Source organism: Paramormyrops kingsleyae, chromosome 10, assembly GCF_048594095.1.
Source record: "Paramormyrops kingsleyae isolate MSU_618 chromosome 10, PKINGS_0.4, whole genome shotgun sequence".
Classification (NCBI taxonomy): domain Eukaryota; kingdom Metazoa; phylum Chordata; class Actinopteri; order Osteoglossiformes; family Mormyridae; genus Paramormyrops; species Paramormyrops kingsleyae.
The window spans coordinates 15,910,583-15,928,102 of record NC_132806.1 but is presented as its reverse complement, the minus strand read 5'-3'; the positions used below and the strand labels follow the sequence as shown (position 1 = coordinate 15,928,102).

At 41.8% G+C, this 17,520-nt stretch overlaps 1 protein-coding gene across 1 annotated transcript; it reads right to left on the bottom strand.

Annotated features, from left to right (window-relative positions):
* Positions 1-3,905: 3,905 nt before the first annotated feature.
* serpine1 (serpin peptidase inhibitor, clade E (nexin, plasminogen activator inhibitor type 1), member 1) lies at positions 3,906-8,741 on the bottom strand. The gene is made up of 9 exons (XM_023832402.2): positions 8,623-8,741; positions 7,935-8,170; positions 7,025-7,249; positions 6,746-6,940; positions 6,270-6,468; positions 5,933-6,030; positions 5,424-5,510; positions 5,107-5,190; positions 3,906-4,999 (listed from the first exon to the last, which is right to left on the bottom strand). The coding sequence occupies exons 2-9, from the start codon at positions 8,167-8,169 to the stop codon at positions 4,953-4,955; spliced, it is 1,170 nt and encodes a 389-aa protein (XP_023688170.1). The 5' UTR covers position 8,170; positions 8,623-8,741; the 3' UTR covers positions 3,906-4,952.
* Positions 8,742-17,520: the final 8,779 nt, after the last annotated feature.

Here is a 17,520-nt window from a genome sequence, read left to right as displayed (position 1 = left end):
GGCTACACCTTTTATGCAGGCCCACATCTACACTGCTCAGGTTGGGGGGGCAATTAGAAATGGGTGCCATTTCACACAATGGTCTATACTACAGTGCCATGGCAGCTTGTTACCAGAGGAATTGGTGGGCCACATGGACATTTTCATATTTCATGTTTGAACTATTTATCTTCTCTATATTATGTCTTCATTGTCATCTGTCTATTCAGGAAAGCCATATTATTATTATAATTGTTGTTGTTGTTGTTGTTGTTGTTGGATTTCTGTAAGGTGCTTTGGATAGAAGTGTCTGATAACCAAACATAAACTTTACACAAACATAAGCTTATCTACTGGCATATTAAAGGCAAATTTAGAACTCAAACGCATGAAAATGTATATATGAACTAGCTAACTTTATTTATACTGAGCGCTGGTAGTAAAACTGTTCCATTCCATACGTGTAAATGCGTTCGCATGTGTATGCAGACGTGTTCCGAAGTGAAAATCTCACTCCAGCCAGCTGACCAAACGTGGCTGATAGGACGAATGAATTAAACGTGATTGGTAGATTGAAGGTGACCAACTGGGTGGGCAGAGTAGAAATTTGGGTGGCCGTTGCCTACCCCTGCCCACTTTCAGATCCCGCCGTGGTTTTAAGGTGTATTTCATGTTTTTATCGCAGGTTTTGTAGTGCACACCTCACACGTGAAAAGAAAGCGACGTGAAAAGAAAAAGTAATGTCTGAATCAATGGAAAAAAATATATATTTTCACACGTCCATCCATCCATCCACCCAGGAGCATTTGTAGAGATTTTGGCCCCCCTGAAAGCATATCATATTGTCACTCAGGGGCCCTTGGAATCCTCCTAATCCCCCCCCCTTTTACAGGACCCCTGCATCCATCCATTATCCACTGCTTATCTGGAGTCGGACCGTGGGGGCAGCAGTCTAAGCAGGGATGCCCAGTCCTCCCTCTCACCAGCCACCTCCTCCAGCTCCACCAGGGGAATACCAAGGCGTTCCCAGGCTGTAAGTGTTCCGGGGTATTTGTGATATGTAATTTTGTATTTTTAAGATACAAAGTACTGTCGTTAATCTTGATTGGCCTACATTGCATGACTGCTGCATTTTATAGTCTTTTTTGATAGACTTACAATTAGGATATTTTGTGTTTAGGTACATTTTGATGTGTTTTTGCCCATCTCTGACTCTGCCAGCAGGGCAATGATGACCCTTGTATATAACTCACAAATTTGCAGTTTCATTCTGCGCTGCAGCCCTGCCAAGGGAGTTGTGCCAGTTTGCTAAAGGACTGGATAAAATTGGCTGGAGAATTAGCTTCTGGGGGCCGCCATGTTGGAGCTTCTGAAATTACAAATATTTCCCATTTCTTAAGATTTTTCTTTCGAAGTGATTCGTTTTAGGTTGTTTTTTTCTGCCGATTAAATAATTGAAGACAAAATACTGTGCCTATGCCAAGTAGCCATGATAGAAAAATGTGCTCTCTGAGTCAATCATAATTATTTTTGGTAACATTTTACATTAGCTGCACCTTCATAATGCATTCATAATGTGTTCATAAAACATTCATAAGAATCATGCAAGTATACCTTAACATACAATCATTATATGAATATGTTTCTTATTACTGAACACCAAAATATATTTAATGACGTCAGATACATGTAGGAACCTTCGATGATGGAAGAAGACATCATAGTGACCTGATGGATTACCCGTAGCCAGCTCTGGATTGGACAAACTTTCATACAATTTTCTTCATATTGGATCATTCAACACAGATTTCAGCACTATATACAGAGAGAATTACCAAGCAAACAGGAACAGAATTGGCAGCTGAAGGTCAGGATCCAAAATCTGGAGCAGTTTAGGTCAGGAGCCAGGGAGGTTTGGACCAGGCAAACTGACACCAAGTCGTTGGGCTGGATCGAAGTCAGGGGCATGAAGAGAGAAGGGTCCAGAACCGGGAGAGTCTGTCCACTCCATGCGGCGTCCGAGGGGCTGAGGATCAGGATGGGCGGGCAGGGCAGATCAGGGTAGAGGGATGACACAGGTAAGAATGCTCAGTAGGTGTCATGCATACAATCAACAATACCTCCCAAGGAATAATTGGGCAGAACAGAGTTAAATAGGAGTGAAACAGGTGTTTCTATACTTAGATGAGGTTACGGTCCCCACGCAGGGGTGGTGTGACAAATTGATGTTGAATGTAGTTGTATTTTACATTGTACTTGTTTTATTTAAATGTGCGTAGGAGGCCCACAGTTCAAGGGCACTGTTCAGCTGGATAAAGAGGCCAGCTGGTCCCATAGGAAGTTTTGGGATTTCAGATATCATCCAAGATGTCCATTGTATCATACCAGCTTCGTCTATTTACACTAGTGGTCACCAGATTGCTGCCCCATCTTATGCAGTGAACCTTGGCTTTGTGTTGCTGATGGAACTTGGACCTCTAGAAGTATAGGTGGAGACCCCAGATCTACAACCTTCACTACAATTTATGGGAATGTTTGCTAAGTTTTCTTGAAACCACTTCTAGCTTTAACATTTCTGTGGCAAGCCTTCAGCAATAATCTATTTGAACACACTTTGTGTGGGAAGCCTCTGGGCCAGTGTTACCATGACAACACTGCTTAGTCACTTTGTTTACAGGACTAGTGGAAACGAAGATGGCTGCCATAGAAACCAGCTTAGTACTGTAACAAGAAAGAACACCTCTAAATTAAGTTATAATTTTAAGAGTTTAATGTAGTTAAAAAGTAACATTTCACATATAATTGGATTTTTATTGGTTGTAGATTTTGGGAGAACATCATTCGTTATTTTGTGCTTCCTAAAAGATCTTGTGTGACATTGTCAATCTATTTTAAAATTGAAATCTGCTAAAAGATCTTCTTATATACAAAGAGTAAATTTATACTCTTCTACATAAAAATACTTGGTCACTAACGTAAAACTCCAGAGACCTAGGATTATCATAACTTAATGCAAACAAAAAGAAGTATAAATTGTAATGACAAGAAAAAGGGAACTATATTCTTAACGTGAGTTACACCTGACTGAATCATGTCCAGTCACTTTACATCCAAAGTCCATAGTAAATAACATACACTGATGGGGAGACGCCCGAAAGCGGGTGTGGTAGGACATTAGCGGGTGTATTGCTTAGTGTAACAGCCACTGTAGAATGGGCAGCGCTGCTGACTATCTAATGACCCACTGTCCATATTTAACCTGTAACACATTAAACATACAGTAATGTATATGAGATGGACAGCTACAATACCGAGAGACGCCCAAATTGACTTGTCTCCGGTGGTCCCAGTCCCAAATGTGAACGCAAGCTGACACAAGGTTGTATAGCTATAGTAACAGAAACATCCAGAATGAATCGTGCATTCCGACTCAGTTATGACACAATACCACCATACCGCATTTTTTTGCTCTTTTAAACCCAAAGTCCTGAACCTGAACATGATTTTAGGGGGTCCAAAAGCTCTGATTAAATTTACAGGTGTACCTTTACTTTCACTGCCTTCTGATTGAAATTTAGCATTAGGAATGTAGTTAACAAAGCACTATAGTGTTAGCAGCCCCTGTGACTTTGTCACCAATAGAAATCACAGATAATTATCGTTATTCGGAGAAGGGGTCCATATGTTTCCCCAGGCTGTCAAGGGGCACAGAGCAAACATTCATGCTGTTTATGAGCATATTACAGTAGCAATAATAAGACATCATTATCATTTAAATGTCCATACCATTACATTTTTTTTATTTTTTTGGCGATCATTCGCCAAACAGTGCAGTTCGTTGCTTCAACAGTAGAGGTCAGTGTTTGCCTTAATACACCCAAGTCATTCGTATGGGATACAGAACATAAATATACTCAAAACACCGATATGTGTACTGATTTTATTTGAAAATGTCAATAAATATATATACTTTGCAAATATACACATTGTGACAAAAATATTTTCTAAACACATATGAAAATATAATATGTATAAACCAAAAAAGAACACATATTTCAGTTTGACCTTCACTTTAAAGCCAGCAAGCAATGAAGACATCATGTCTGAATGAAGACTTAAAGTTGATATCTTTCACATGTTCTGCGCTGTTCCTTTCAGTTAAATTCTGTCATACCTTCATCCTTTTGACCAGCTCATAGGCTTGTTTTCCCACTGATCCTGACCACGATTAGCCATCAGATGATGTTTGTGTGGATGGATGCATGGATGGTCATCTTTATTTCTCGTATGTTCTGCTAACCCTTGTGATTTGTGTCAGGACGTTGTTCCAGCACCTTCTCTTTCTGCGTCTGGGAGTGGCCACCCACCTTTATCTGCTCTGGTAATATGCATGCCCATGCAGATGACTATAGAATTCCTTGTAATATGTAAAAAAAAAAACTGCATATTATAATATAATTAGTAATCTTATATTGCAGTGTTTCCCAGTCGGGTCTTTAGCGACCCCCAGACAGTCCACATTTTTGCTTGCTCCCAGCTTCCTGTCAAGCACTGTTATAGTATAGTTAGTCAGGGCTACTCTTATATTGGATCATTTTGTAGTGACTTTTGAACGTATCCTGTTCAGTCATTCCTGCCTGCATTCTGCAGCTGTCATGTTGTCCATCCTGCTTCTAACAGCTTATGCAGTACAGGGTGATGTAGCATTTACACTGAATAAAATACTTGTATAATGTTCAGAAAAAGATGTAAGCAAAGCTTCCATAGAAAATCCAGTGCATTTATAGCAGCAGTGAAGTTACCGAAAAGAAATACCAGTTGAAATACCCTGATTGTCCAAATATCAGATTGGACATAACTGATCTTCGGCAACTTCAGATTTGCTTGGATAAATTGTTCAGAATCAGAAGCTAGCTGACCACAGCAGTGCAGTGTCTCCTAAAAGCAGGTATTGCCTGTAGCTCCTTTAAGCTTCAGTGTTCCTCAGGTTGGTTTACTTGACCCATGAACAGCAGAACACCTAAATGAAACACAGGAAATTCGGGTTACAGCCAGGATATCAAGGAACTTCTAAAATCTAAAGGTAACAATTACAAGGTTAAATGGATGGAAAGGGGAGACATTAACCTGTTGGCTTGTGCTGAATCAGGAACAGGAAAGGCCGATCGAGAGTAATCTCTTCAACAGCCATGCGTGAGTAGATAATAGCACCTGTGGACGAAAAGGGCACAATGGGACATTTTGCTTGTTAGATTGTAATAAAAAGCAGCTTCTGCACACTTACAAATATACTCATGGCCAGTGTTGACCGAAGCACATGTAGCCTTAGAGAAGCTTCACCAGTGCCCCATCCCAGCAAGCTTCACCCCCAGTGAGGGAGAATTTAGAAGGGACAGGTTTGTGGAAGTGGGCAGGGGTGTTTCAGGGTATCTGGGTGTCAATACCTGTGGCAGCAGAGCCTTTGGTTCCTTCTTCATCCACTTCAATCTTTACCTTCTGCAAAACCTCGGACACGTACAGCTGCTCCTCACCTGGATAGGGGTAAGACCACTGGGTAGGTGAGACTTCCCCCACAGAGTTATGACCCTAACAGTGTTCATGGAAAATCTGTGGCTTTCCAAATATATGTAGTATATCAGACACACTTTATCATAGATGACAATATTGTGTATTCTGTCCTGGGGTTTAATAACAGAGAAGCACGTAGAGGCTGTAACATTAGGAGAGAAAGTGGAATGTGGGTACCAATTTACAATAAAGCCCCCTTTGTTGCTTATAAATGGTAGTAACTCATTAATAAAAATAAAACTGTTATAACATTTTGATGTCTATTAATGACCTACAAAGCTTTACATATTAATTAATAACTTGATTATAAACCATTCGTAAATCCTTCGTAAGGGTTGTCTTATTTTAAAGTGCTACCGGCATGGGATGTGAATTCAGCACTCACTGGTGATGCCGGAGAAGTCAGCATTCTTCCAGAAAATCTCGCCCAGGCCGAGTCTGGAGAGGGCAGGCTTAAGGTCCAGCTGAGAATCTATGGTAAACCTGAAGAGGAAATGTAGATGATGAGGAACAAAACTATAAATAATTTTTGACAGATGGCCATGCTGTGAGCTCTCAGCCAAAACTAATAGATGGTCCTCATACTGAAGTACAATAATTATGCTATAAAGTCCAGTGTGTCGCAGCATATTTACTTCCCGTTTCGACCCGACATAGCAGTGCTAAGGTGCCATCAAATGTGCTAAAACAACTTTTTCTTATTTGAGCAACAGAAATCTCACCTTGGCAGTGAAAGCTGCCGGCGGACCATTCTCATGCCGTTCCTCCATTGCTTTATCCTTTGTCCTTCAAGACTTTTGAAAATTGCAGAGAGTGGAACGTCCTTCTCAAAGGGAGACACTATGAGCATGCTCAGTGAATCGCCTTCGTAGGGAATCTCAATGACATCATACTCCACGCCATCCTCTGTGATGAAGTCACCTTTATAGAAGGAACCACTTGAATTATCACCTTAACACTTTATATTACACTTTATTTTGTTCCAAGGAGCCATGTAGGCTATTTGCTTGTACTTCCTTATACTCTTTATGTTAATTGTAGAGATGTAGGTACCACACTATATAATCAATATAACAAAATACAGCTTTTAGATTACTCTCATTCCCTAGTTTTATCTTCTCAAGAGATTCTTCTCATTTCCTGATAAATATCACTATCATTCTGCATTTGAGTACATGTGGCTAATGTCAAAACTCACCATAGCTGAAACGCTGTGTGATTTGCATCATCGGTACAGGCACTGAACTCCCATTGGCACAGTGAAATAGCCTTTCCTGGGTCATCCGCGGGTTAAAGGGCACCTTCCACAGGCCTCGGAAGTGGACGGCATTGAGCAGCACCAGATTGGTATCCTTGGTTAAAGTGTCAGTAGACAGGAAGTGAGGGATCATGCCTGGAATTAAGAAAGATCAGTATTACCACACTGACAGCAATCATTCTTGCATGTGCTGTTGCGCATACTGACACTTTCTCTCACCGTCTGTGTTGTCGGACACCCATGCATTGATGACCTCCATGGCCTTGTCTGGGTTGGAGAAGTCCAGCTGGTGGGGGATGCTCTGGAAGGCTTTGAGAAGCCCCTTCCTGAAGCCTTTCTCCAGCCCCAGCTTCCTCTCTACCATCACGCCATTGGCAAGCTGCACTGCGTCCTCCATGGACAGGTCCCTGTGCTGCAGACGCAGCTGTCTGGGAATCCCACGATCTGGAGAAGCAGACAGTACCCATACAGTGAGATAATTATGCCGTTCCCTTAATCCTGAATTAGAATTCTAATCCAATAGAATTTGTTGCCAATATATACAGCACTCACAGAAAGTCTTGTGCCGCTTACTTAATTCAGTAAAAATATTGCAAATGTATTGGCTTTATAATAAAAATCATTACTTCAATCATTTGTTCACAAAAAATATATATCACATTTATAACAACCAGAAAATTTAAAGTAAAACATTAATTTCAAACTTAAAAGTTAATTGATAGCATCATTGGTTGCTTTTTAATTAGTAACAACTCTGCAATAGCAAGAAACACCAAACATTTGTGTTTCGAATCCCTTTGGGAGCCAATAGCAATTACTAGTTAAATGCCAAGAACAGAACTGAATGAGTCATTCAAAAAAGACACTTAATAAAAAGAAAATTTCCGTGTGGAATATATGTGCAGATATACTAAACATTGCTTGTCGATGGACTTTTGTTACGAAACCAGTAAATTTGCAACATTATTACACAACTAAGCAAGTGCCCCAAGACTTTCAGTCAGCACTTTCTGTTACATAATTGGCGTAACTCTGAGCCAGATTTTTACGCAGTACAGTGAGACAGACTAACATTAGCGCAACTGCCTGAGAGTGAAGATTGTTCAGGCCGTCAAAGGCAGGAGCTCACCTTTCAGGGAGAATCCCATGCTGGATTTTAAGACATTTAAGGTGGCACCCCTGGCTCCTAGCTGCACCATGCTCATCACAGCGGTGACACCATACGGGGAGAACGCCACGTTTTTGTCCTGCGAAGACAACTCGGAGAAGACGCGCAAGCCGAAGTCCAGCTGTCTCTCCTCCAGGACGTTACACAGTCCTGCAGCCAGCAGGTGAAAAACCAGCCACATGTACATGGTCTGCATCCTGGGAAGGGGACAGACAAGCAGCGATAGCAGACAGGAGGAGCACAGTCAGATTCAACAGGTACTCATAGGTGCCATAGCCACATAAAGGGAAAGTTACAGATTATTCACATGCTGTATGCACAAGAACTTCTCAATAAAGTTAATCGAATGAATCTAATCCAATCAAATGTCACATTTATTAACATGTGAGAAAAATCCAGTAATAATATCTTTGGAAATTTAATTTTGATAGAATCACACTCTACCACATTATTATGCTTGTGATCTGATCACTAATAAATAACAATTTCTGTCCACATTAATTACCTACGCTATAAAATATACATCTCGGTTTTTCTTAATAACAGCAAAGTGTTTTAAATACAGAACAAGCAGTTTTGTAATTCTACAAAACAGTATGTAAGCCATAAATTCCAATCACAAGTAAGAGCATGTTAAATGCGGCGTTACCTTGGACCTGAACAGGATGTTTAAGCCTGTGTTCGTATTGCTGAGTCTGTCCTCTGGGTGAGAGAGCACTTACTGAGTCTGAATGAATGTTTGTCAGCTTTATAAAGGAGAGACTTCAGCCCAAGCCCCGCCCCTGCAGACACAGGCGGAAGTAATTACTGCCCGTGATGTCATCCCGGCGACTGTCTCACTGACACCAAAGCACACACAGCTCTCTTCCTTTCTGTCTACCCGCTTATCTCACCAAGTCACTTTACAGGGCAGCTTACACGGAGAGTCTGAGTCATTGGTCTTCTGCAACAGATTTTTTTTTTATTTGGAAAGAGTTAACTTCTTTACCATGTCAGTTAAATTGCTTGGTGTTAAAAACATCGTGTCTAACGGTGCCGTAACACCAAATAAAAACAGAGGCCTCTGGATTCAGGGAATACAAACTGCCTGACATATGTTATTTGCATTGTGATACTTCAAACATTCCGTGTCACAGTATTCATGCAAAGTTCTCTCGTGTTCTAGAAGGCAGTGAGAATGTGCAGTAGGGAGGGAGGGAGGGAGGGTGGGAGAGGAAAGCCCTCATCCCCTTATTTGGTCATGGGGGTCTGAGTACCACTGAGAAGTCTATGCCTGGAGACCGAGATGCTGTGGAAACAGGGGCAACATCTCAGCACTTATTCATAAGATGCAAAAATACATATTGTAGAATTTAATTAGCTGTTTGTGATATTATGGAGAACAATGTGAAGCCTCCATATTGTGCAAAGAAAGACATTTATAATATAAATGCTACACTTTCGACTGTGAAGGTAAGGCATAGACAGGGAAAGCAGGCTCTGACAGGCTTAGCTGAGCCAACACGCTTGGACAGGACTCTCCTCAGAGTGTATTCATCTCCTAGACAACCATAAACAAGAATACTGTGTACAGAACACATGAGGAAGCAATGGCAAAAAAGCAAACAACTTTTTTTGTTAATGTTATTACCTAAAATACCACTGCAGTTTTATGATTCACGTGTGAACATAGTAATCCTTTCAGGCAGTAATGTTCTGCCCGTACAGTACACTCATGAGTAGGATCCATACTGTCTTATTAAACACAGATGTTTCTGTTTCATTTTTACTCCTGTTCAGGGAAACGCGTGGTAATGCAGGGCTAGTAAGATTTTTTGCCCCCTTCGCAATTTTGTACTTTTTAAAATGATTGAATGTGTAGTAATAGTTGTTTATGGCATAAATATGAATGAATTACTGCCCAGTCATTTTAGATATTCCAGAGGGAACCTTGTTTTGCCAAGAAGGTAAGACTCTCTGTATTATGCGTGTGTGCAGAGTGATGAGTTCCTTGTCATCATGAGCCACTTCCTCACTACGTTAGGAATCTCTTGGAAGAAATACAAACCAATATCCATAAAATATTCTGTACTTCATAACTAATTTCCCTGCCTTCATGAGAAAACTGTTTTTCTTCCTTTATAAGACTTGAAAAATGCACATTATTTTTTGAAAGATATACATGCAGAAATATACTATGTAAATAACATACATACAAAAATGGCAATTCCAATTAAAATGAAATACAGAAACAATGACTTCAAGGTGTTCATGAGCATATGCAAGTCTGGCATCGGGGGGGGGGGGGGGGCAACAGGGGAAGGGGCAGGAGAGACACTGATCCTCATGCGGGGCCTTATTGACATAATTTTGTCTTGGGTGCAGGAATGATGTGCCGATCCTGAGCATAGGTGTAACAATGAAGTGGTAAACAACAGCCAAGCTTTTAATAAAGCAATAAAACCATATCAGATCAGTGGTTTGGCGTGGTTCAGAGACAGATTTTATAATGTCTAGCCTTACAAATGTTTACTTTCGTATTTGAAAATATCATTTTATTTTGGCAGATGGTGGAGATGCCTTGATAAAAAGAAGGTCTGAAAGTGAGTCAGAACTCACAGGAGTCTGGAGAGCAAAGAGATCACAGATTCTGCCATACAGCTGAGGTGAGCGAGGCGGGCCTGACGGGCGCAGCATCGGGGTGCAAACCCCACAGGCGCTGACACACCTGCACGTCCTGCAACATTCCTCATGCATCACGCCCTCCAGGGTGCAAGTGGCAGCTGAATATGACTCCATCACTGTGGAAAACCTATTAGCTTCTAATCTCAGCTTAGTAATGGAGGTATCAGCTAAATCATTACACTTAAACTTAATACCATTTAGGCCAGATTAGGAGAAGGTACTAAAAGGTGTTTTTTGGGACCCATCACACATCCTGGCTGTTTGCCTGAACCTGTTGTTTACGTTTACTCTGTCGCCAGGAACACACAAAAAAAAAAATACGGTGCATCAGCTTGTTTTGCTCAGTAGACTAAATACGTGGGAGGAAGTTTGCAACAGTTGGATTGTGAGCCTGAGAAAGTGGAAAGGGGGCATTAATTGGAATTTGAATATGAGTAATAATGATGCATTTGGGAAACGATGGAAGAAGGAAAGTAATACAAAACTAGAATAACAAGAACCAGGGCCTGCAGCCTGGGCAAAAGGTTGGGGTACGCCCTGCATGGGATTCCAATGAATTATTATTATTATTATTATTATTATTATTATTATTATTATTATTGTTGTTGTTGTTGTTGTTGTCGTTGTTGTTGTTGTTATAGCAATATATTCTAAAGAATTCATGCAAATGATTTCAAACATTTTAAAGAATTTACTAAATCGTGTTTTTATGATTAAAAAATGCAAGTAGTAGCTGTAGTTTAAAAATAGGAAGTGACTCCTGAGTGGGGGATGGGGGGGACACACATTTCCTGTGTTCTCCTCCAGTGGATTGCATTGCGGTTACAGGCCTCTGAGTAAGAGGAGAGAGTGCTCGATATGTCAGGAATTCTACAGTGTGTGCTGACCTGTCCATAAGACCTGAAATTGTCATACACATACCAGAAAATGACGCACATACCATATCAGGAGTGTGCAATTGTTTTCCATCCTTCCATTCTTCTATCCTTACATCTTCTAAGCACTTATCGCGGTCTGTCGAGCCATTTCCGAGGAGCACAGGGTGCAAGGCTGTACTGGTAATGCCAAAACATCATACGGGTATAAAAACATGAACACCATATTCTCATTAAAATTTTAATATTTTGTGCAACATCTTACTGTTAAATCAATATATACATAATAAATATATAATGACTCACCACTGATTAAGGGTGTATTCACATATTAATCTCTGGTTATCATTACATTTAAATCTGGAACATGAATTATTGTTCTAAAGTGGTTCACTCTAGGGACGCAATAGCACCAATGAATATTAATTACATGAATCAGCTGAAGATGTTTAAATGGAACGAAATGGAAACATAATGAATTATGAAAAACAATATCGTTAAAATATACTGCCATTCGTGTCCATATTTGGATGCTATTTTTCACTCGATTTTCAGTATACAGCCCCCAGGGGCATAAAAGTAAACGCAACAGTGTTGATTTTATGTTAAGCAACAGCATAATCATTCGAATGTGAACGGAACCGCTGTTGGGCTGAACACACATACCCACCTGCGTGTAAACTGTATACCCAGAGAGATATGGATCTTGGTCTGCTGCTGTCTGTGTTAAAGATTCGGGTAAGGTAAGCTCAAACTGACACAAGAGGGAACAGTAAACTCAATGCGGAAAATGACCTTTCAGAAGCTGACTGGAGGTCTCTGGGGTAATGTGGACTTCTGATACTGTGACTTCATTATACATTTATGGTCACATGGTTAAACCTTTCAATATTTGTTTTCACACACCTTCTCTTCTTCCAGTACTTGACTGTGGCTGCTCCTTTGGCTCCTTTCCCTTCGCCCTCTTCTCAACAGCAAGTCTGTGTGAGTCAACACTCACGGCTGAGTCAGTACTGGGGGGTTTGTCTCTGTAGCTGTGGACTGTGGGCGGTACGCGGTCCATCCATAACGGCTGGCTTGGAAAATGACCTCCCTTCTCATTCCCAGCCAGTGACATCCTACATGAAGTGTTCAACAATCAAGAAGCTTTCATCTGTGCAAAGTTATGAGAACACTTCTATGCCGGTGGCCCTCAGCCAACAACAGAGCCAGGAAATACCAGGAAAGCTTCTCCACTCTCCTTGCTGTGAATTCACCTGGCCCGTTCATCATTTCAGGAACCATGCATGTCCTGGACTTGCTGAGAGTTGCCTCCATGGTGTCTGGGGTGAGATGAGTGGATCAAACCCATGATTCACTGTCATGGTGTTGCACAGAGTGACTGAAGTATTACTAGAACACTGTCACGAATTTCACTCTGCTGCAGACTGTTTCAACTCACATACAAGTTCCTCATTCCAAAAGAACTTGTATCTTCCAAGTCCCTCACAGGTCTTTGTTAGCCACTTCCATTATTCCTCTCTGCCCTCTCATATGTTCATACTCACTCATGTTTATCACCACGCTCTCGCCCTCCTTGTTGAAACGGAATCATCACTCTTCTGCTCATATCATCCAAGCTGACACTGGCCTGTACACTTTTACTCACCCTCACTATTGTTATGTCTCAGACTCAACTCAGCTGAACCGCCACTGGCTAATCATAGTTACTCAGCTGTTCATTTATAATTAATTGCTTAGTTGGATGTTTTATCTGAAGAAGTGTACAACATATATCCTTATAAGGTGGATTTTTATCAGGGCTCTTCAGTTCCGGTCCTGGAGGACCAGTTTGCAACGCAGTGTGCAGGTTTCCCAGCTCGGACACACCTACTAAACCTGGCAGTTAGCTGGTGAGCTGAGTAAGGTGTGTCTGAGCAGGGAAACCTGCAAACTGTACTGCAGACTGGCCCTCTAGAACCGGAACTGGTGAACCTTGACTTCTATGCTAGAGCATTTCAGGTTAAGCACCTAGATAGATGGTGTTAGAACCCAAGCCAGGAACCTTTAGATTATGATCACTTGTTTATAATAGCAGTTTTCTTCTGAGTGTATTTTCATAAGAGCTCCTGGATTCTTATACTAAGTACAAATTTTGTATTATTTAATTGTTTTGTTCACAAGAACAGTTTCCTAGTATTTGAACCTGCAACGTATTAACAAGTACATTAACAGATGGAATTCTTGCTTGGCTGTACTTTAATCATTATTAGAATTCATTGACAATTAAAATCTATTTACACACGGCTTTATTTTGTCTGCAATGTTATTCAGCAAAACTTCATGTCTGGGATGACTTTACAATCTAAATAAATTTACAGAGCAGCCGTCGATATGAGCAGAGTCACTTCTGTGGTACTCAGGGTGTGGCTTGGTAGGCGTGTAATATAAATTGTGGATTTTCTTTGAAATGGGATTTAATGTATCTTCCAGTTCACAGCCATACAGATGCCAGAGCCTGTGTGCATGACGTCATCTGCAGATTTGTACTACACGTGTCTGTGGTTTTTATACCTTGAACAGTCATTTTTGCGCACTGACATCCACTGCAGTGGTGAGCAGCATTACACTGGCATGGCACTGGCATGTGCTGGAGATCATTCTGCTGGGTGACTCCTCTGAAGAAGATGTTCACATTTTTCAGGAGTTATTTTTTTTTAGTTTGAAATGAGTCTGCTCTCCTTAATCAAGGTACGCTGAGAAGACCACTACGACTAGGTTATCCCCGTCAAGGACGTCCATGTCATTCACAACTGGGGTTGGACAGAGAGGGTGGCCACTGAAAATGCACACAAGCTTATAGTTAAATTAAAGCTGTACATATGAAATGGCCATTCCGCCCCCACATGCCGTGTTAGGCGTAGCACCCAGGGAGTTGGGGGTTAAGGGCCTCGCTCAAGGGCCCACAGACATGCTGAGGCTGGGCTTTAACTGGCAACCTTCCCATCAGAGGCACAGAGGCTGAGCCCACTGGGCCTCAGACCGCCCCCAACTTCACCAACAACGGCACATTTTGAAAACATTTTGTACCAGCAAAGGCAAACAGCCGGGTGCAGAATAAATACCAAAATTTAATAATGAACAAAAAACTATGTCCGCAGAAGCAACACAGGCACAACGAGAGAGTGGAGAAACAGAGTGTGGTCTCCGCCTCCGTATGACAGCACAGGGAGATTCACAGTTCAGAGGGTGACATAAATGCTAGGTAGGTCTTGTGTCATGCCACAATGACGGGACATTAACACAAGAGACAGTGTAGCTGAAAAAAGTGTCTCTCAGGAAGTTAGTCACTCATTTTCTCAATATTATTACGGTAAGAGTCAGTGTCAGTTTGATTTCTGCTGTCGGCCACTATTAGGACGTAACATTTGCCTTAAATTGAAACCTACAAAACAACTTTTGGTTGAAAAACATGTGAATGTGTTCTCTGGGGGCCATAAAAGACATGAGTGGGAATTTGCTGGAGGTGATGGGGGGGTATGGGGTCTGTGACTGCAAACTGTGACTCAAGTCTTCCATTAATGTCTCCCCCATGGCTAAATTTGTCTGAGGAATGAAAATGGGCTACAGTTTAAAGCACCATACTGTGAATCACTATATTTAGCACTTTAACAAACTGGCGCCATCCCAGAATGCTTTGAGCATGACATATCAGCAGTAAAGCTATAGCAAAAGTAAGTCACACCGGAAATGACATCATGCTCAGGCAGCTTAGAGTTGTAGAAAGAAAAGGGAAAATGTATTCTTACTAAATATGAAAGTGTATATACAAATGCACAGGAAATAAAGATACATAATTTCACAATATGCTTACTGGTAACATTCTTAGATCTTTACAGAGGAATTCTAATGAACAGAATTCTGTTTGGTATGACTTTGACTTTTGGTGTAATCAGTGACTATGAATATGTGATCAAAAATAAACAAGCCTTTATTTACATTATTCCTTTGCCAACTAAAATGTTTCATATTCAACTGCGAGTCTCTTGAAGGTCACGGTTGCTGAACTGGCATAGGACGACATGTGGGAGGCTTTTTATTTGTTTGGAGCGGTTACCATGAGTGGGTGACTGCTGCAGAAGGAAGCGACCAGCCTGCTTTCTGTGAGAACATAAGATGGATTGCACTGTCAGTCCTCAGGGGGAAGTGGTTACTCTTTTTCCCAAGTGAAGTTTACCTTTTTGTTCCACCCATCAAACAGGCAGCCCCCATACCAGATGGAGCAGGGAAGACTGCAGTGCAAGCCCATTGAAAAAACATCTGCTGCTCTTACTTTTTCTGAGTCTCAGAGGGCTAGACATGGGGTCGGACCTGAAGGCCCACTGTAAGGTGCACCTTGCTCTCACAGGTATGTCAGTCTTAATGTCCTGTCAACTGCATTTAAAGCAAAAATTACATTTAAAAAGGGGCAGTGTGATGGTGCAGTGGTTAGCACTGTTGCCTCTCACCTCTGGGACTAGGGTTTGAGTCTCCACCGTGGCTCCATGTGTGTGGAGCTTGCATGTTCTGCCTGTGCTGGCATGGGGTTTCCTCCAGGTACTCAAATCCCCCCCACAGTCTAAAAATATGCTGAGGTTAACTGGGATTACCAAATTTCCCCTAGCTGTGTGAGTGTGCCCTGTGATGGGTTGGTGCCCTGTGATGGGTTGGTGCCCCATCCTGGGTTGTTCCCTGCCTTGCCCCCATAGCCTCCTGAATAGGCTCTGGACCCCAAGCAACCCTGAATAGGACAAGCAGCTACAGAAAATGGTTGGATGCATTTAAAATTACATTGTGCTTATTAACAGTGGAATGGCGACTCCAGTGTTAGTGACTGGAATCCTGCTTTGGGTATGTGTGTTTCCTTTGGTTTTCAATCAACAAACTAGAAACCTATTGTTACTGTACGTGACAGTAAACACTAGGTGTCACTAAATTTCCCACAGCATAAGTGAGACTGTGATAGTCCAGCATGCCATCCAGGGTGCTTCCTGAGAGGTCCCCAGGTGAACGTGACCCTTACCTGGAAACACCATTACAGAACATGGGTGATTATATATACACTCACCTAAAGGATTATTAGGAACACCATACTAATACGGTGTTTGACCCCCTTTCGCCTTCAGAACTGCCTTAATTCTACGTGGCATTGATTCAACAAGGTGCTGAAAGCATTCTTTAGAAATGTTGGCCCATATTGATAGGATAGCATCTTGCAGTTGATGGAGATTTGTGGGATGCACATCCAGGGCATGAAGCTCCCGTTCCACCACATCCCAAAGATGCTCTATTGGGTTGAGATCTGGTGACTGTGGGGGCCATTGTAGTACAGTGAACTCATTGTCATGTTCAAGAAACCAATTTGAAATGATTCGAGCTTTGTGACATGGTGCATTATCCTGCTGGAAGTAGCCATCAGAGAATGGGTACATGGTGGTCATAAAGGGATGGACATGGTCAGAAACAATGCTCAGATAGGCCGTGGCATTTAAACGATGCCCAATTGGCACTAAGGGGCCTAAAGTGTGCCAAGAAAACATCCCCCACACCATTACGCCACCACCACCAGCCTGCACAGTGGTAACAAGGCATGATGGATCCATGTTCTCGTTCTGTTTACGCCAAATTCTGACTCTACCATTTGAATGTTTCAACAGAAATCGAGACTCATCAGACCAGGCAACATTTTTCCAGTCTTCAACTGTCCAATTTTGGTGAGCTCGTGCAAATTGTAGCCTCTTTTTCCTATTTGTAGTGGAGATGAGTGGTACCCGGTGGGGTCTTCTGCTGTTGTAGCCCATCCGCCTCAAGGTTGTGCGTGTTGTGGCTTCACAAATGCTTTGCTGCATACCTCAGTTGTAACGAGTGGTTATTTCAGTCAAAGTTGCTCTTCTATCAGCTTGAATCAGTCGGCCCATTCTCCTCTGACCTCTAGCATCAACAAGGCATTTTCGCCCACAGGACTGCCGCATACTGGATGTTTTTCCCTT